This window comes from Atractosteus spatula, chromosome 3 (assembly GCF_055471065.1).
Source record: "Atractosteus spatula isolate fAtrSpa1 chromosome 3, fAtrSpa1.hap1, whole genome shotgun sequence".
NCBI classification, from domain to species: Eukaryota; Metazoa; Chordata; class Actinopteri; order Semionotiformes; family Lepisosteidae; genus Atractosteus; species Atractosteus spatula.
In genome coordinates, this window is record NC_142708.1 from 14,005,262 (window position 1) to 14,026,364 (window position 21,103).

General features: G+C 33.8%; 1 protein-coding gene across 1 annotated transcript in view; it reads right to left on the reverse strand.

Moving 5' to 3' along the window:
- Positions 1-21,103, reverse strand: part of musk (muscle, skeletal, receptor tyrosine kinase) — a 44,477-nt gene that overhangs the window by 16,241 nt on the left and 7,133 nt on the right. The window contains exons 2-12 of the mRNA XM_088909839.1: positions 19,057-19,183; positions 17,480-17,631; positions 16,856-16,983; positions 15,510-15,651; positions 12,900-13,024; positions 9,067-9,226; positions 7,838-7,844; positions 4,552-4,815; positions 4,011-4,183; positions 2,783-2,806; positions 2,333-2,421 (exon numbers count right to left, since the gene is read on the reverse strand). Coding sequence (XP_088765965.1) covers positions 2,333-2,421; positions 2,783-2,806; positions 4,011-4,183; positions 4,552-4,815; positions 7,838-7,844; positions 9,067-9,226; positions 12,900-13,024; positions 15,510-15,651; positions 16,856-16,983; positions 17,480-17,631; positions 19,057-19,183 — 1,391 coding nt within the window. The remainder of the gene's footprint in view (positions 1-2,332; positions 2,422-2,782; positions 2,807-4,010; positions 4,184-4,551; positions 4,816-7,837; positions 7,845-9,066; positions 9,227-12,899; positions 13,025-15,509; positions 15,652-16,855; positions 16,984-17,479; positions 17,632-19,056; positions 19,184-21,103) is intronic.

The following is a 21,103-nucleotide window of genomic DNA, read 5'->3' on the forward strand; positions in this document are numbered from 1 at the left end:
GGTGGGCCTGGAACTGGATTGCTTTCTGTGTATAGTTTGCATGTTCTCCCTGTGAACAAGTGGGGGTTCTCTGGGTGCTCCAGTTTCCTCTACATTCCAAAGACATGCTGGCTTAACTCACTTCACAGATTCTAAATGATCCCTGTGTGCTTGCGTGTGTGTACATGTACAGTATGTGCCCTGTGATGAAGTGGTGTCCTGTTGAGGCACTCACTGCTACTTTGCATCTTAGGCTACCAGATCAGCCCATATCAGGAATAACCATCTTTCTGATAGTGTGGATGGGTTTTAGAAGCCTCCCTTGTGTACATTTTTAATTTCTAACACACAAAAGTGACTGGAGATAAATGTCTTGGTGTAAAAATACCTTAATAGAATGTTATTTGTTCTCTCTTAAAAAAAGATGATTTTTCTGAATTACCTAACTGTGTACACATTTCTAGACGAGTAAAAAACATTCAGATTTCCTCTGACTCCCAAAATCATAACAAAACTGCATTAGACCGTTCATTAAGAAATAAAAAAACTATGTATTGTACAAGTAATCCTCCAGTAATAAGAATCATTGTACTAATGAAATAATATTACTTGTCATTTTGACTCAAAAGGGTGGGTATGATGTAATATGAAGTGCATATCCACACATGTTATAGTTTATCTAGCCTGCATAAATTACTTCATCTTGGAACCAACACAAAAATGATATTGTTGTTCTTCACACAATACTGGCTTAAAACCAAATATTACTGATTTGCGGAATGTGTCAAGCACTCACATAAAAACCTAGCTCTATGACATATACATTACTAATTTTTAATTAAGCTTTATATGTTGTAGGATAGCTAATATGTGTTAATATATCATAATTTACAGTAATTTCATGAAATCACCAATTTCAAATTTGATTGTCAATCCCTCCTGACTTAATTGGTGATTTTTTAAGTACGGAGTAGATGTTAGCAGTTCTGGGGGGTACTTTTAACTAAATATAACATATGATGTTGTTTTGTAAAATCCATTACATAATCTATTGCAACAATCTGGGCAAATGAGAGAAACTCTCTTTATTCACTTTCACACAAAGACAAATATTCTTTAAATTAGGCTTTCTTTTTGTTCTGTGTTTCTTACATTTTTAGTAATTATACAATTAATGAACTTCAAGAAAGGCTTGGTAACTTCTAGTGGCTTCTTCAATGTATTGTATTAAAAGATTGTATATGCAGAACTATATATTAGTAAATCAGACATTTTGAGAAAAGCATAAACCAAAATTTGGGATTTGAATCTATTGTTGTCCCAGGCTACTGTATTACAGATAAGGTTGAGTCCTCAAAACCCTGAAACTCATCATTTATTTCAATGCAGCTATAATACTGGAGCGTAATTAACTCCACAGACTCAAACCATTGAAGCAAAATTAATCTTTTATTGTTCTAGGTTTCCTAGATGCATACAACAAAAGAAGAAACACTATGTTCCATAGGTATGATTACAAATGTAATAAAAAATTATATTTGTAAAAAAATATAAATATTGTTAAATATAACTCTGTGCTTTAACACATAACTCTATCAGAATTCATTATGCTATTGAGTCCACTGCTGTAAACTGGGACTGTTGTTACATCCAGTGTGTTGTACCATTTAATTCCCTGTGCTTCCAGGATTAGATCCAGGTTGCAGCAAACCTTTCCTGGAACACCTGATGTAACAATAATGGATGGATAATAATTACATCGCTTATAAAACTGAAAACCCAATAAATTAGAGTACATAGACGAGGATATAATTCATGTACACACAGAGGTAATGTCATTTCTTATAATTTCTTAGGAAAACTGATTAATACTGCACTTGTACGTTGGTATTACTCAAGCACCTTGTGTGTTTCTAATGCACTCACTTTTTTCTTGAAAGTATTCTTAAAAACATATTGACTTTTTGAAAATGTAATCACAATCTAGATTTTACACAATTGCCTTTACTGCTTAACCAGATTACTATACATTCATGCTATTGCAATCTCTTACTTCCAGTTGCTTTTGATGCTAACGGTCCAGTTATGATTACGCAATCATATAAAATGATTGTGGTAGTGTTTATAATCTTCCATATCTCTGCTATATTGATTTTGTTTTTGCTATAGCACAACTACCAGTACACACTATTCAAACATCAGCCATGAGCTGAGCACGTTATATTCAACACAGTCTACAGTATGTTATGCATTGTACCAAAAATTCTGCATTTTTACTATATATTTTTAATAAAATGTTCGGAAATTATACTGATACTGAACAAGCAGTGTATTTTTTCTTCAATTCCCTTACCCGCTCACTCCATTTTTGACAAGGAATGCCAGATGACGTGATGTTGATAAAACCTTGGTAAAATCGTCCTCTATCATTATAACATTTTGCTGTAAAAAATTGTAGTAAAATACTACTGATTAATGGTGGCAAAGCTCTAAATACATTTGCTATAAACCAAAATGATTTTCATGACTAAAATGAATCTGCCATTGAACACATCACTTAGGCTGTGAAAAGCATTCCAAACTATTCCAAAATGACAAAAATTATCTTGGGGACAAATATATGAAATAGTTATGTACATTCACTATGTATGATGAACAATCTAATTCTTAGACAAATATGGCAATGTGCTATTACTGATGTTATTACTGATTACAAATAGTAATTTACTTATAAGGGGGAAAACCTGATCTCTGAGTCAGTCATAAAAAAGAAAGAAAACAATCAAATAAAAAAGGCACTTACTTGTAACTTGATCTTTCTTGATATCTGGAAAAATTAAAAACACAGGCTTGTTAAACTGCCTAAAGAAATGTATTTTATACAGGATACAGACTTTGAATCAAAAAAAGATTTTGAGTAATGAGTGACACTTAGACTTGATCAACTAGGTTTTGCTAAATGCACAGTAATCAAGGGCATATGAATAGCTCCTTTCTTATAGTAATTACCAGCTTTTTTGTAGTGTCACAAAGAGGACATCTAAAGGCAAATCTAAAACAAAAGTACTGTAATTCATTTCTATATAAAGATTACTTTTGACTTCATGTTCACCAGCAGACACAATTGTGGATCTTCTGTACATCAGATTGAATTCAAATTTTAAAAAAGAATGATTTAAAACTATTTGAATTAAATGTAATAGAAAATATTATAGAAGCCTATAAGCTTAAATCTGTCTACCCTCACCAGCAATTCCTTTTTTTCCCTATCAGATTTGTTTGTATAGTTATTCGTTTTCTCTCTGTGTTTGTTGACTGTAGTCTGCCCTGAATATTGTGAGATATTGCCTTTTCTAGCAGTTTCCCTCAGATATTCTTCCTTCAAACCACACAGCTTTCACTTATTAGGAAAGGGAAAATAATATTCTTTCCATGTGGCTCTGTAAAATGGGCCAGAACTATTTAGCAATAATAGCTGAATTAAATACTGAAAATTACACTTGGCATTTACTCTTCCTTAGATTCCTTAGAACATTTTTCTACATCAACTACAGTTAACTTCATGACAGTATGAAGAAAACCCTCAACAAATAAAATTTCTCAAAAACACTGTTTTTTTGGACTGTGATTTTAAGATGTTCAGTAATACAGGAAAACAACATGTTCCAAGAATCTAATCAATGAGGATTTACCTTATCTCTGTTGGATTCTACCAAAGATCATATCTTTGCATCCACTATCACAAAGGTTAGCATGACACTAATTCCCAAGACATATCTCATAACTTACAGGGTAAGAGAAAAAAAAAACTGATTTCTTAAGAATTTTCTGTCTCAACCATAACCACTCTAGTCTGTGCAAAGAATGCTTATCATATCTGGCTGTCTGCAATTGGCAGAACAATGGCACAGAAAATCCAAATAATACAGGTATGAAGACACAAGCTGGAACACGTTTCTACCATCTGCTTGGTTGTACACTTTATGAACCACATCACTCTCACATTCATATAAGGTACAGGATAGAATTACCAATGAATGGCACTGTGGTGCACGCTGTCAAATCCGTTTCCCTGCTTGGGAGTTGTAAGCAATCAGGTAAAGTAAGTTTCAGGCCTGACGAATATATCCCTTTGCGTGAGTTGTCCTCTATGGAGAGCCATTCTTTGTAACAATAAAGATCCTTCACAGCCATGCAGTGCTCTCTGAAAGTAAGCAATAACAGTTTGCAATGCATCTATCATGTACTGTACTTCAGAATTCAAAATAAGATTGATGGCATTTGTGGATAAAATGAAACAATATATACCTGTACAGCTGTTCAGTAGGATATTTGCTATTGATTTTCTTGTTTTTTGTTTGTAGTTTTTGAAAGATGTTTCTAAATTCTAGGCATTTGAGATCCGTGTCATGAAGACTAATTAAAGGCTATCTCTTTACTTCCATTTTAATTTACAAAACAGTTACAGTATATCCCACTGTCTAAGATGAAAGACAGATTTCTTTGTATGAAAATGTTCCTCTTTGCCTTAAAAAAATTGTCAGCTTTACATCTGCCTGCCAGAAGAGTTACCTGCAGACTGGTTTGGGAGCTGGTCCTAAACCAGATGGATTGCAGTCCTGGAAGATGTAATGACATAGAAGGGACTCAGCAGCAGGACGACAGAATGGACTGACAGCATCTAACTCTGCCCAGGCACTCTGAGCCAGAAATTCCTGGGAGTCCTCTGGATCTGAGAAGGAGTAGTTAAAGAATACCAGGGCATCCTTCTGCAGTGATCCTTTGCACACCTGTCCTCGGTACGTGCTGCAGTACCCCGCAGTGCCTTTGTACAGCCTGATTTGGAAGAACGCAGAAGAGAATCAGCATACACTACGGACCATGAGTGCCTAGTGTAAATTGCATAGCTGCCAAAGAACTAAAACCAGTCAAATTACATAAACTTAAAATATATTGTTTTGTACAGTATGTTAAAAAGGCAGATTTTCCTAACATCAGTAACATACTGTAGTCTTTGCTCGTGTTAATGGTGATCCTAACACCCAAAATTGAAAGCTTTCTTAATTAATCGTAGCCTCTGGTAGAGGGAGGATTTCCTTACAGAAAAACTTGGAAGAAAGCGTACAAATACAGTAAGATATCTGGATTTGAAAGACTAAATAAGCATTAAAAAATCCAGTCAGACTTCCAGCACATTATATTGCTGTCTGTTTAATTGCAGATTAGCTCAGACTTGGTGATTGTTAGTGTCCTGTCTTAGATGTGCTAAATTGTACACAAAATGGCTCTTCTAATAATTATATGTTTGAAACTAAACACATCTACTGTGTTGGAAATCACAAAGCCCTTCTAAATGGCATGTAACTATGTTGAATTCTCTTTCCTGCTATATACATCATAAATGCTTAATGTTCATTGAACAGTTATAGTAACATCATTTTAAGTTGGTGTAACACAACAGTGGATTTATTCTGTGTTGTTTTGTGTCATGTTTCTATAAATCCAGCTGATGATACAGTATTGTATTTTTGTGTAATTTAGCAGGGTTCTAGTATATTTTAAATCTGTGCAAGGGAGATTGAGCAAAATGGATTGCAGTGCTAAATCTTTTATGTGCTCATTAGGAACTAGTAGGAGTACTTTGCTGCTTAATTTTTAATGGAGCTAGGAGATTAGTGCTGTATTCAGCTGCAGTTTCGCAGCAGCTTAATCATGCCAAGGTTGACAATGAACACTTTAAAATAATAGAATTATTTTGAATAAAAAAGCATCCAGAGTTAGCAGACATATAAGCATCCCACTGAGTGATATAAAAGCAACTGCAATACATGTCTGCCACTGAAAGAAGAGACACATTTGCATTAAGCACAGCCCTGCTGTTGAGAACATTGTTTTGATGGCAAGATGAGACACCTGATGTTGTAAAGTATATTCCTATATTGTGCAGTGAATAATAGATGAGCTAACGAAAAGATATAATTAATAATCAAATATCATCACTTTATTTATGTTTTTAAATAGACAAAATGTGCCATTTAATTGCCATAATGATTTCCATACCTCTGGAATTGACAACATAATCCACCCCATCTTTGCTGTTTTTTTAATTTGCTGATATTTCAGCAGTTTGGACCCTTTATAGTAGATGTAGTATGACCTTTTGATATGCATTGATAAAAGAATTAACTGTACAGATTGTGAACACATTCACCAATGATATTATTATTACTAGTCCTTTACAGAATTCAAATGTGTATAATACTGTATGAACTACTAAAGATTAGTACATTGTTCAAATAATTTAAATTGGCTGTATGAAATTAATCACAGAAAAACAAATTAGCTTAACAATTTGAGGTTTTATAAAAAGTATTTTATAAAAATCTCATCTGTAAATTAGCAGGCATAGTAAGGTAAAAGCTGCGTGAGGTACAGCTTTTATTTCACTTTTTAACTTCACAGGGATTCACATATTTTATCTTAAGGACAAGCTTTAATTTCGTAAACCTATTACTCCATCTAGTGAAAACAATAAGTGTTGTGCGGATCTGATTGTGCTGATCTTGTTGATTTTGTTTTCCCCACAGAAACATTTCACAAAATCAATTGTATGAGGTAATCAGTTTAACAACATTCTTTAATTGGTATGTATAGTTATAAATATTCTCACTATTACTGAGGTAGGCTTTTCATGACTTTTAAAAAGTGAAAATGTATACTTCTCTGGAATGTAGTAGTAAGCATTTCTGACTTTTACTGTACTTTGTGAGTTACTGCATTTTTCAAAGTATCCTATGCTGGCACTTATAATCTAATTTAAGACAGGGATTTTCTTTAATGCATAGCCTGTATATACAGTAACTACCCATTAAAATTAGCTCTGGTTCACTGAAGGGTAATTATAGAGGAGTCTACATACAGTACAGTGTATGTTCAACATATAACCATAGGGTAATTTCAATTACATGGGCATGTGATTCCACAGAATAAGTCAGTCTTTCTTTTTTCAAATTATTTAAATTTAAATGATGTTCAGAAATAAAAATGATGTTTTTGACTTTATCATATTAAATAATTGTTCTAGACCCTTAAAAAATAAAATACCAAAAGCATTGTTCTCTAAAGTGTAGATGTTTAGCAACCAGATTTTTTGGTAGTGACATACAGTACAGTAATTAATGTCAAACATGTTACACAGTGTGCTAATGTAACATCATTGGTGTTTTTAAACCTTTGATCATTTTAAAGAGGAAATTTTGTTTCTTAATTAAAAAATTGATTTTTTTTTCAGATAACATTCTCAGATGATGAGCTTTACAGTAAAACTGATATGTTAAATATGACTATGTTTACAAACCAACTGTATTATCACTGTTTCTACATCCAAATTTTTATGAGAGAATTCCACTGTTTTGTTTTTTCTGAATGTTGTATATTTTTAAAGAGCACAAATTTTGTCAATACCCTAACAATTTATACAAAGAAAATCTATTAATTTATACAAAGAACAAAAAAATGTTTTAAAAGTTTGGAATACTGTAGGTGCAAACAGCCACAAAAGCTATGATAAGTTTTATGGATAAACAAAACATACTTGTCAACAGTGTTACTGCCATAATTCACATAACATAATGGAAGCTGATAAAGCACTTTTTAAAAATAATAGCTTGAAGACAGACATATTCTGAAACTTAAAAGCTTTGCACTTTAATTGTCCATTTTTACTAATTAGGTGCATTATATTGCTTTGGTGGATAGTTTGAATAGTAAAGGATGTCAGCCAGACAATCTAATACATACTGTAAAATCATCCTCATCCTGTAAAGTCATATTTTACTTCTCTAAAAAAACTGCTTACCTCCATTCTATTGGGAAGTCACAAGGTCCGGCAGAGACAATAGACAGAAAAGAGCAAAAGAAGAAACGCAGTGTTAAAAAGTTTTCCCCCATGAATGAGAGAGAATTTTGTCCTAACAGTAGTGCAGACCATACCATTGAGTGAAACAGCCTGGGAGTGTGTGGGAGGTCTACGAATGGAACAGGTGTGATTTTTAACAGGCGTGCAGGCCCCAGAATTACGAGGGCCAGAAGGCAGAGATGACTGTGACAGGGGTGGACAAATTGCTACTGTCTGTGATAACAATTGTGAGGTAGCCACGTTTTTCTCACAGTTGCTCTTTTCTTTCTGCTTTTTCCGTCATAAAAGCTGATCCACTGAAGCAAATTGCTGATTGGTCAATCTGTTTGCGTTTGCTATTGGGCGAGAATTTACAATAACTCACTTAATGGTAGCTGCATTCTTCAGAGTCCACAAAGCTTTTCAATTTTGCCCTTTTTTTCTGTGCATCCTCCAGTGTTATTTAATAACTCATCCATTCATTAGAATGTCCATATTAATGATATTTGCACCATGTTTCTGAAAACAAACACCAAAAAAGTCTCCAGGTGGGAGTAAGATGTCTATCTTGTGTATCCTTTGCAAACATATTATAAAAGCAGCAGAATAATTATATCATGCTCAAATTTGACAATACTATCGATGAAAACCCTAAATGTTATCTGTACATAACACGTGTAGCAGTCTCTCTGTGCACACACATACAGTAGCATATACCATTAAATACTGTTTGTGGTATGCAGGCACTTGCCATGAAATTTAACAGCTGTAGGCAAACTCCTATAGTTTCCTGTAGTGACACAAGGTCAATCACATTCATAAGGAGATCAAAGTGGATTAGAAAACATTCTACATCACTCCATGTTTAAAAGTTTAGGTATGTAATCCTGGATGTGCTTTTTTGTTGGGAATGTATTTGATCTTCGGTGGTTGTCTGAAAGTCAATGGAATAACATTCTTCATGACTTCGATATCCTTTTTTCCTCAAAAAAATCACTGATCTGAAAGGAACACTACACAGGGCCATTAACTTTTGACTGATAAGTAAATACTACTTTCTGTATTTCTGTCCATATTAGAAGTAAATGAAACAGGCCATTGTAAGTCAGTGTTGACCTTTGTTCTTTTCTATTTTGTTTTTGTTTAAAAATGCGACCTTGCGTTGTGTCAGTAAGTTTTTCTTTCCTTACCCAAGACTGTAAGTTTTGCAGTGGCCTTTACTGTGTTGGCACCTCCACTATGTCTGTTGGTGGCCAGACATGTGTAAAGAGCAGGCTTGCTGACAACAACTCGTAGTACAGAATTGATAACATCTCCAACTAATGTCTCCTCTACTGATGCACCTGAAATCTGAAATAAAAACACATTCAGATTAATGCTGAATTTGCAGCAATCACATTCTTGCAATTATGTTTTCAATCTGTCCAAAGTCAAAAACATGAAAGTAGTAGAGCAAGTAATTCAAACTTAAAATGCATGTGCAATGTTTTAATGGATCGAATTGGTTAATTTTGAGTAAGCAAGTGTGTTGACCGAATCGTAATCATTTACTCCATTTCATTCATGGCTGACCTGGAGTTGATATCTTCTGTGCTGCCATTTTTTATTTTTGAAGCCAAAGTAACTTTAAAAATGTGTGAGTAGATAGCCCGAGGGAGTTTCTTTTTGTGGATGGTACTACCCAAAACAAAAGGATATTTCTTACAGTATCATTCCTTCTGCTAAAATGTTGATTAAACCTTTCGTTCATAACCTGGTTAAACAAAGAAAACCATGTACTGTACTTGTCCAATTACAGTGTACATCTGCATGTGAATCTTCAGTGTAATTAATTAAAAGGGCAGGCTCCTCTACAGCAAATGTTATGTCATAGGTCACCAATGCTGACAAAGAGCATTTTTGCTTTTAATTATTTTTATAAGAGACATGTAATAAATGAATGAATTAACACAGTACTGAAGAACTATATGGGCCCAACTCAGACCAGCTTCAGACACAAGGGTCATATACTCTGGACACCTCAGCTGACTACTTACGAAATGAAGCCAGTAATACATCAAATATAACAGCTGGTATTAATTAACACCTAGTTCTTAAGCGCAGCTTAGGGCAGCCAAGAGGGTAGGGCAAACTATTTCACAACCTATGTTTACTGTATGTTAATTAAATATCTTTTTTTAGTTAACTTCTTATAGGATAATCAGAATTATGTTTGTATCAATTACATCCAAAGCTGAATCAACTTTGCTCATGTCTCCAGGATTGGTCCTTGTGCTTTGCTACAGTGTCTCCCCAGCTTCAATCCTCGCCTGTAGGACTTTGTTTGCCTGCACCAGTATAGGCCTGCTACTCCTTTCCAGAGAGCCCAGTCCCCACTGGTCTCAGTAACGCCCAGCTCTGGGCATTATCAGTGTGATTACAGGCTGCCCAACTGAGACACCTGTTCGAGTCCCAGCTCGGGAGTGTGTCATTAAAAATTCTTGGTTAAAAAATGAATGTAGTCTGTTGCCAGAAATTAAGACAAGTAACTAGTGTCTTAAAACAACACATACTTATTTTGAGCATTAGGCCAGTGTTTAAGATTACAGAAATGTATCCATTTACTTTTTAAATACCACCATATAAATAAATATAATATCTAATATATAATAAATATAGAGTATGTAAAGTATAATATAGAACATATAAATATTTTCTATATTACACTTTATATAAAATTCTGAAATAAAATTTGATGTGAGAAAACAAAAATGAAACCAATGGCCAATATATATATGGTATATTTCATATTTATAATGATATATTTTCATTTGTGTATTCTCTAAATAGACTAAAGCACGATTCTTTTTATAGCAGTACTGAAGTAATGAATAATCCCTTCTTCATCTCTCTAAATATTATATGTTGTGCTGTTTTTATCTATGATCTGACATTAATCCTGGAAGGTTATTAGTTTAAATAGCTGGAAAGGTGTTGATGGTCTTGGCAAACAACTGCAGCGTTGTCTTCAACTGGGACTTAAATATCACAATAAATATCTGAGATGTATGATGTGTGATATTATGTGCTCTCATGGGTGCAATGTTACAGTCACCATAATTGTAAAGCTGAGAGTGCACTTGTTTTTGCCAACCTGTTAATGGATAGTTTGCCCATATACAGTATGTATAGACAAACACTCTTTGATACAATACAGCATCAAAAATCAGATCACACAAAATGTATTTGTGATTTTGAAATAATATTAATTCCTTGCATTTTATAGAGTTCCTTTTAATCCCAAAGCACTTTACACATGAGGAGATCCACAATATCCAGCAGGGAAGTACAGCACCCGCATGGGAAAGAGCAGAACACAAAATGCACCAAGAGCCCCATTACAAGACAGATCACACGGAGATGTAAGAAAGTATTTCATCAATTGAATTAAGGGAGAAATTGAGGTTAGCCTCATTTTATAACCCCCAAACAAAAGGTAGCACTACAACAATCCTACTTTTCTGAACCGTGCCACGGAATGTTTAATGAACAAGAAGTCAGATTGAACTTCAGATTGAACCCTCATCAGCTAAACATCACCTCCACTGCACAGTCCCCTCAGTCACCACACTGCTGAACTGTCTTAGGATTTCCTGTCCAGACCGAAGAGTGTCACCGACCTCCAACACTTTTTATTATTTGCAAATCATCGGCAACATTGTTCACTCTCTTTTTAAATATTTGCACATATCATATAGTTTTTATTATCTCCTTATGACCTACCTATGAACTCCTATGAACTCCTACTGATACATACAGTATTTATATCAATATTTTGAAGACCTCAAATCAGTATCACTTTTCATACATTGTTTACATAGACTAAACAATTTTTTTTATCTGTCATCAAAACTTGTCAGCCCTGCAATAAGTGGAGTTACCATTTAACTGCCCTGCTCTACGGGTATGTATTTTCTTTATGTGAAATGGAGACCAGATGTAAAAACTATTTCAGAAGGAACATACAACTCCATTATATAGTGTCTTGAATCATACCCACCCAATTTTCAGATGCTAACAAACTTTAATCTACAATTCACAGAATTTCTCAATTCTGAGACACTTATTTTAGAATTTTCATTTACATTTTAATACACAACAAAAGATGCTTTGCAAGTAATATTCACTTGCATTTATTCTGTCATTTCACAAGGGATTGTGTGGATTTTCAATGTAGTTTTTACGTTTTTCTCTGTTCCCTCCTTTCTTGTATTACCAAATTGCTTTCTATCTGACTGATCCATGTTGTTCTCGGGTAGAATACACTTCAAGTTTTATTTTTCACACTAAAAGCTATTTGTTTTTGCAAATGGATCTTGCATAAAACAACTTCAAAATTAAAAACAGTCAACAATTATTCCCTTCTTGGTGTATTAAATTTTGCTCTATCAGCATCTTTGGCATTTTTGTTACGTTGCCAATAAATATAGTGCTGTGTTCTTACAACAGTTATACAACACAGTCAAAATGCTGTATTAATGCACAATTAAGAATATGTATTATCAATATACAGTATATATTAAACAACATTACTGCTGTATGTAGTTGTGAAATTACATTAAATTCATTGTAACAGCAGAACAATATAAAGATGAAGTAAAGTAAATTTGGAAACATTATTAGTAATGTTAGTTACTGTATAACTAACAAATAGTAATGTCTTAACAGATAGTAATGTTGCTACAGCATTGGGTAATAATGTAACCTTGTAGGTGTATGTTAATTACAATTTACAACATTTTCACAATACCCACGGGAGTCTACAAATCTGCACTGCAACAATGTGAAAGTTCTTTGCATGTTGCATGAACATTTTGTGGTTAGGTGCAGTATTTGTACTAATGTGCATTTTATTGTTCAGCCTGAACTTGAAAGAACAAATGTACTAGTACAGAGCCACACAGGACCACATTTCTCACTTTTTCAGTATCACACGATGATCTTGTCTAGAATATATTCAATTGCTAGATTTATAGGTACTCACTGTGTTCCCATTTTCTAGCCATGTTATTGTAGGAACTGGGTTACCAGTGGCATTACATTCCAATGTTACTTCTGTTCCAAAGGGAACTTTTTTTTCTTTTGGAACTTTTAATATTCTGGCTGGAGCTACAAAAAGACACAAATGAAGAATTTACTAAACAGAGGAATAACTACTCCAACAAATACATAAATGTATTACATAAGGTTAAGTGTATTGCAGAGATGTCTTTAAAAAATTAAAACAAACATTTCAATAAGTGTTTTAAAATAAAACTAGTAATTATATCTTATCTCATTGTTTTTTCTACTTTTAACATATTTTAAAACTACTTAACAAAAGTGTTCAATACACATTCATTTTTAATGTATTACCTTGCTAAACAGAAAAAATAAAAAGCAGATCTAAAAAACTCTCCACATAGACAATTTAACAATTTAATAAATGATTTCCAAGGGAAATTATCTGTTTGAAATTATAACACTTCAGATTCACTGGTGTTACTCTTGAGCAATATAAGAATGTGTAATGCAAAACGCAAGGCCTATTTTACATTTATGGCATAAACAATGAGTACTTTAAGTAGAAAATATTCATTATTCAACTTTAACAGACTCCACAGCTCCTGGTTTTCATGTTTTCCTCTCAGGCTATTTTCACATCATTTTGTTTTAGAAATAATAATTTTTGAGAGACATTTCCCATTCCATCAATGCCTTCTATTGTGCTTTTAATGGTGCTTATTCTCGAGGCACATTGACTTATTAAAAGTACTGTAACTATAACTGGGAAAGGCACAAAAATGTGTTTGTTAAAATAATGGCCCCTAGAGCCCTTTTTGCTTCAATGCTTAAGAAACCTATGCCAACTCTTGATGATAGGATTAGCTGTTGCAAACAAATTGTTAAAATTATTAACATGGATATCAAATATATTATAATAATAATTAATAATTCCTTATACTTATACAGCTCTTTTCTGGATACTCCAGTAAAAGCGCTTTATAGGTAATGGGGACTCCCCTCCACCACCACCAATGTGTAGCCCCCACCTGGATGATGCAATGGCAGCCAAATTACAGTATGCTCACCACAAACATCACCATGTCAGTACACTCACCATACATCAGCTATCAGTGGAGAGGAGAGAAGAGTAATGAAGTCAATTCATAGTTGGGGATTATTCGGGGGCAATTATTAACATTATTTTTAGTGTTGTTAACTATGGAGTGTGTCTTCTGCATTTCACATTGTGATTGCACTGTTCAGGATCGTAAGTACAGTAGAAAACTTGTTTGCCCAGCTGCAGGTGATCAAAAGAGGTTGCCTGGTGAATTACTCCAGGAAAAAAAGATAAAAAAGATAGAGCAACAGAGAAGACGGAACACCAGCACCAGCTCTTCCTCAAGGCTTGTGCCTTGCAAGAGGACTTTGTTCTGATCAGTCTGGTCATCAAGATTCTGGCTAAGTAATCTGAATCTTATTTTAGAGTGTCTGATGCCCTAGTTATTTTAGGAAATTTTGATTTCCTGTGGTGTGGAATCCTCAGACTAAAATGTTGTCTCCTAGTTTGGAGATGCATTTTTAGACACTGGAGACTGACTCCCATTCACTTGTGGGCATCCATGTTATAGGAAGGGAGATTTAGTTCTGAGTTGTACTCCTTTATGGGGAGTCAGGGTTTATTCCTCTTAGGCACTGCATAGTGTTTTAAGTTACAGGGGTAGCACTCTGAGTCTCTGAGCCTGTAAATCGTAGGCCTCAGAAATGAACTAACTTGGACATAATGTATGCATTATAGAGTAACTGTATGTTGTTTATGTTGTGTAATGTGTGTTGTATACTATAGGTTGTGTGTTATTGTTTTGTTAATAAATATTTTCCTGTTTAAGTTTGACTCTGATTTATTACTTTTTCACTGGAGCTGTGTAACAGAGAATATAAAGTCAACTCAGAAACCATTTTTGTCGTGTCGTGTCTCAAATTTTACCCTACTGCTCAAGTACTGTATATTTTTATTTAATCACTCATGCCAACATTATTATCTTTGGAATTAATTTGTAATACTGGGATATATGAGATAAAGTGCATAAATCAGTAAATTTTAGATTCTTGTACTACCATTTCAACTATTATTTCAGTGCATTACAATGTACCGTGAAGAATATGTGACATTTATTTGTTTCATATTTTATTTATAAGTGAAAATTGACCATTCATTCCAATAAAATTACATTAAATTTGGTCTGTAGGTGCCTTTAGTATGATTCAATAGACATGGATTTAAGTGCTAAAGTGGCAAAGGACTCATTTGACAATGGTAAGTAATTAAAAATCATTAGATTTTCCATCCTAATATTAACATTACTTTAATTAAAATCATTTTAAATCCTTTATTTCCTGGATTTTCATGTTTCTCACCTACCAAGAAAATATCCTCTAAAATGAAATTTCAATTGATGGATATCCAATAATTTCTCCAAATAGATTCAATTTACTGAAAAACTGTCTTTTATACCAAAAGCACAATCTGAATACTGAGCTAGGAAAATTAATACTGTAATTTTGTAAAAACAGAAACAACTGATTTAAAGACAAAGAGCCCGGAACATACCTTGCACTTCAATGGTTGCAGGTTTAGAGAATGCAACCCCAAAGCTGTTCTTTGAAACACAACGATACTGCCCTGCATCCTCCTTTTGAATATCTTGAATTTTTAAAGAACCATAATCCAGAATAGATATACGATCATTGCTCTGCAAGTAAAAGTAAACAAATAAACTTTTAAAAATTAGGTTTTACAAAATGAGCAATATGTTTTTTTTTCCTTTTGTACGGTATATCTTTGGTTTACCAGTAATCATCTCAATTACCCCGTATAGCCCAGTTCGATATATTTGTTTAGTTTCTGATCTGTCTTGGTAAAGCATTGACAAGACAACAAACTAATAATTTATAATAGGTACAGTAAGATTTAAAGTATAATTAGAGGGACTCTATGGCTTACAATTACAATACAATTAAAATACAGTCCTTTAGACTTTCTGTAGTCCCAGACATTTCTACTGTGCCATGAGACAAGGTTGGTTGTGTCCATCTTGCATGATGAGCCCAGATGAGATGTCTCTGGAGATTTCCATACCTCAAGGAACCTAGGCAGAGGCACTAACTCTTTCTAAAAGCTAGCTTGTGTTTATGATAAACTAATCACATGTGCTCTGTTGCCATGGTACCGTAACTGTTCCCATACTGTATGTTGTATTATGAAAAAAATAAAAAGTGTTTATGATAAATATTATTTGGAAAGCTCAGATAATTAAGCAATTATTCACAGACATAGCCTCTTCAAGGTGCCTCAACCCTCATAGTAACTCAAACTTATCCTCTGCAAAGTACCTCACTCCACATAACATCGAGTGTGTCTGGCTAGTCCTGATCAAGGATGCAAAATCTGGGGTATGTAAGGTATTGCGAGTTTAGTTGAATTCTTGCTGATGACTCAGGAAGCTTGAGTTAAATTACTGACTAAAGCTGGAGGCTTATTTTCCTTGAAACTAATACTCTGACTTCCATGAACTGACTGGATGACATCCTCAGATCAACAATTACTTACTGGCAAACAACTGAGCCAGCAAGATAGCTTAAATAACCTCCTATCATTCGTAAGTTTTTTATATTCTTATGTTTCTGGGAAACAAAGCAGGAGCTATTTGTTTGAGATATGCAAATCTATAAATGTTACCCTGCCATTCATTGGGTGAGCTTGTTCATCAAATAACAAATGTGTATGTAGCTTTTCCAGCTTTAATGAAACATTATTTTTATAGTAAGCTTAGCTTTAGTGCCTCATGTTTATTTGGAGTGTGACTAGAATTGTGTTTTATATATAGTTTATATATAGTTCTAAAATACTGTAGTTCTCTTAACTTTCAAGGAGAAAAGCAAACATCCAGAAGTTACCTTTACTAGATCTTCACCCTTGATCCAAGATATCTCTGGTTTGGGGTTACCCAGTGTGATACATGGTAACACGGCCTTTGACCCAATAAGTAAAGTAATGTTTGTGGGATGCCGTTTTATCTGGGGTTCTGAAAGACAAATACAATGTTTGTCATTAAAATATATTGTGTAATGTGAAATGTCTGGAGATCCTTACCCTATTGATACATTTTAAGAATTGTTTTATTCCTAAATCATGAAAAACAGGTTTGAAGCCAGCCTCTTAACAGCTGACATTTATATAGTGTAATTTGTCAACAAACATTATACTGTAAATGTGCACCTAACATTCTGTGGAAACCAAAGTTTACAACAAGATTATGTTAGGGAAATTGGTTTACAACAAACACTAAGCTATAGTATCTTTAAATAGCTTTAGCAATTCTACACCTTGATTGCCTTCTCCACAGATGGTGAGATACACCAATAAATGAATGGCAATTAAACACAAAATTCATATTTCAGAGGCTATATGCTGAATACATCTTTATATTTATATGTATCACCTTGTGCAAATGATCTTCTTTAACTGCATAGCATATGCCACCTTTCATATAGTTTATTGCCACCTTTTATTTCACTTACTCATCTTCAGCTGTAGGGCTCCACAGCTTTTGGCAGAGTCTCCTACTCCATTACGAGCAGTGCAACAGTACTCTCCACTATCTGAGTCTTTCACATTGGGAATGATCAACATTTGGCCATTTTCCTTGGTGACATAACGAGAATCAAAATTTCTGTTCCAAACAAAAACAGTCATTGCAGATGACACACAGAATATTTACAATGTGCTGTACAGTGTGTTAGGTTATTTCAATACACACAAGGGCCTGGATCAAATAAAAATTTTGGCCAACTCACTAAATGCACATTCCTATTGGTCACTTGATGGCAATTTTCTATTTGGCCTAGGCAGCTTGTATGTAGCCAGTTGAAAGCTGTCATCAAGTACTCGGTTTGGAATTTTGTCAGGTGGGTTTTGGGTTGTAGTTTTAATTCAGTAAAAACATATAAAATAAAAAGGCACAAAAAACATTGGGAAATAAATCAAGTTTCATTGACAAGCCCAGAGTGCTGTGTGACTAAAAAAGAAACTAATTTATTTCAGTTCTTGTAACAAAATAAGAAGGGTGATAATTTAAAATCCATAGAGATGGTGGTTAAAATATTGTTATTGCCATTGGATTACAAAATCTCAGCAAAAGCAATCTAGTATAATCACTCTTATTAAAGCCTGTTATGTCAGAAGCATAAAGAAAGCAGGAATTGCTTAAATTGCTTACTTTACCAGCGTCTTACAGGCAACATATTAACTACATATAAAATAATAATAATAAACTATTTTATATAGCTCCTTTAAAAGTAGCTTCTAAAAACACATTACGTGTGTGTCAATAACACATTACATTACAGAACAAAAACTAAAACTTATAAAGGGTTGTAAGGAACACTTGTGAGTAGCAATTCTTTTCATTATAATTATTGGGCATGTGGTCTCACAAAGACCAGTATTTTTATCTTTCTGTTGGTACATAAGGACTTAGTTTTGAGGCATATGAAACATCATGGAATTGGGTCTCTGGGATTTGGAATATTTTTGGTCTTTAAGAATTGAAAGTTCAAAAAAGATCCTTGAACATACATGTAAATGCTGCATGTCTAGATAGAGATAAACTCATTTACTTCTGAATGGTTAACCATGTACAGATACTACCTATTGCATTTTTATCATGTTATTTGCATGTTCTAATTAATATTACCTCTCCTGTAATTAATACTAGTGCTGGCAGTAGTAGCATTATTAAACCATGTCAATAAAACCTATACAGTATATTTCCTTGACACGTTTTATTAATATTCTGGTGGATAGTGATTTAGAACATCTTGAATATGCCCAAAAAAAACATCTATCAATTTTCTAACTGCTTTAATAAATACAGTACGTGGTTTGCAAGGGAGCAAGCTCCAGGCAGGATTCCTCAAGATGGGATGCCAATATACCTATGTAAAAAAGGTATAAAGTTACTTAATGTACTAAACAATTGAAGCCGGGATAAGAGAGCTACATCAATGTCTATGTATTTCCTATGTTAATGTATTCAAGACAAGAAAAAATAAATTTCCTAAACATAGATCACATAATCTATCAAGTATGTCCTTACCGAATGTGAACATTATTACGAGTCCATGTAATTTCAGAAGCAGGATACGAATCCACTTCACATATAAAAGTGGCATTCTGCTCCAACAGCACGTCCACAGTTTCGAGAAGGGTAGTGATGCGAGGGGCTGAAAAGACATAATGTACTAATAATATTACAAATAAATGAGAATAACCCACAAACAGTATCAGAAATGATATATAATGTTAGTCAAATAAATTAAGTACGTAGATTATAGGTAAGAGACTGTTGTCATATAATATTTATACAATATTGAATATAGTCATGAATTTGGCTTCAAGTGAGCTGACATGGAGAAAATCAGGCATCTTATGCTTTACAGATTTACAAAAATCCTCTTTGTACAGTACAGTATGTCTCCCTTATGTAGTCTATATATTCATTTTAAATATCCTAGCTAATCAGAGATTTGAAGCAATAAATATTCTATTTATAGGCATCTGTCTATCAAACCAAGATTTCACATTAAGGTCTGAGATCCTGTCTTAATACCATGGGATTTGTCTCCTACTGACCTAAAAGTAAATTCATACCACCTGTTCTAGCTTATCATATTGCTTCTCTTTTCTCCTCTGATCTTTCAGTCTCTCATATGTTAGAGTTAGCATTAACATTGCCATAAAATCCTGCCAAGTATCATCAATTAGGTAGACTGTTCAAAAATGGAGTCAATGCATTTAGACTACATATGGAGATCAGCTGTACCTCTTCACCTGGGGCTCCCACAAAAGGCACTTTTACTCTTCAAAATGATTCCAAGATGCAGCTATAGTTTATCTCTGATTTCTCATTGCTATAAAGTGCATATGTTGTGCTTATTGGAATATTCTACATACTTCAGGCACTATTTCAGAGTTATATTTCTTGTACTCTAGGACACCTTAAACTGCTGTCAAAATACTGTAATTCACAATAATAAAAAAGTTGAGGCTACTCAAGCAGAGTGTAGTATATTCAGTTTAGATTCTGGGTCATTTCCACCAGGACCGAGATGAAAGAAGAACTGTTAAGGATCCAGGTGCAATTTGGAATAGCAATTTAGGAGCAGGAATATTATATTATGCATGGAAAACACTTCTGTAAATGCTGTGCTTGGAAATTTCTTAACACTGTGAAAATTATTTAGTTAAGGACCATGAATAAATGCAACAGAGGCCTAAAAACAAAAATATATTTTAAAGGAAAGCAAAACTGCTCCAAAAATGCAGTTTTGTTTTTTCAAATTTTAAAATAATACAAGTGCAGTATATGGTGTCTTCCCCTTGACTTACTGTACAACAGTGCTAGCAAAAATAAATCATCGGTTAAAAGGCTTACAGACTGAACAACAATTTGTGATGCACAAGGCAAAATAATTTAAATACTGATATATCAGCAAGTAGAAATAAGAACACCTGACAAAATTAAATTGTTCAGATCTTGTTCAAGTCTAAATTTAACATGAAAGAAAACACATGATGAAACTTGAGGGCTGAGAAAAGCATAATAGGAGCACAAAATCTGACTATGCTATGCTGTATACAGTATTTTACTCTTGATGTTGAAGACATTGTAAACAATTAAACACTGAAGGCAGTGCACAATACACTTTTAAAACAAATGGTGTATCTGACTTTCTAAGAAGTCCATGGAAGTAAACTAGTTAAGTCCTAACTCAGTATATTTCACTTGTTCATCACAGAAACATTGTCAGAAAATTGTCACTTGTTGAATGTATGGACTGAATTGTTTTTCTACAAACAGGATTTGTGCATTATGGGAAGAAGAAAAAGACAGCTGGAATCTGTGATTCAGGACCCCATTTTAGGTTTCACTCGGCAAACTACAAGATTAAGACCTACATTTGAAAGAGTTAGGGCTGGCAAAGACACTAAGTTCAGAACAACTGCTTTGGCAGCTTAGTAAATATAAAAAAACTAAAGAATTTCCAGACAAGCCTTTTGTTTTGGACAATGGTGTCTTTCTGAGACCTTCAGAAATAAAGCAAGTGAAAGGAGTTGTGCAACACCAGATCATTAGTAGGCAC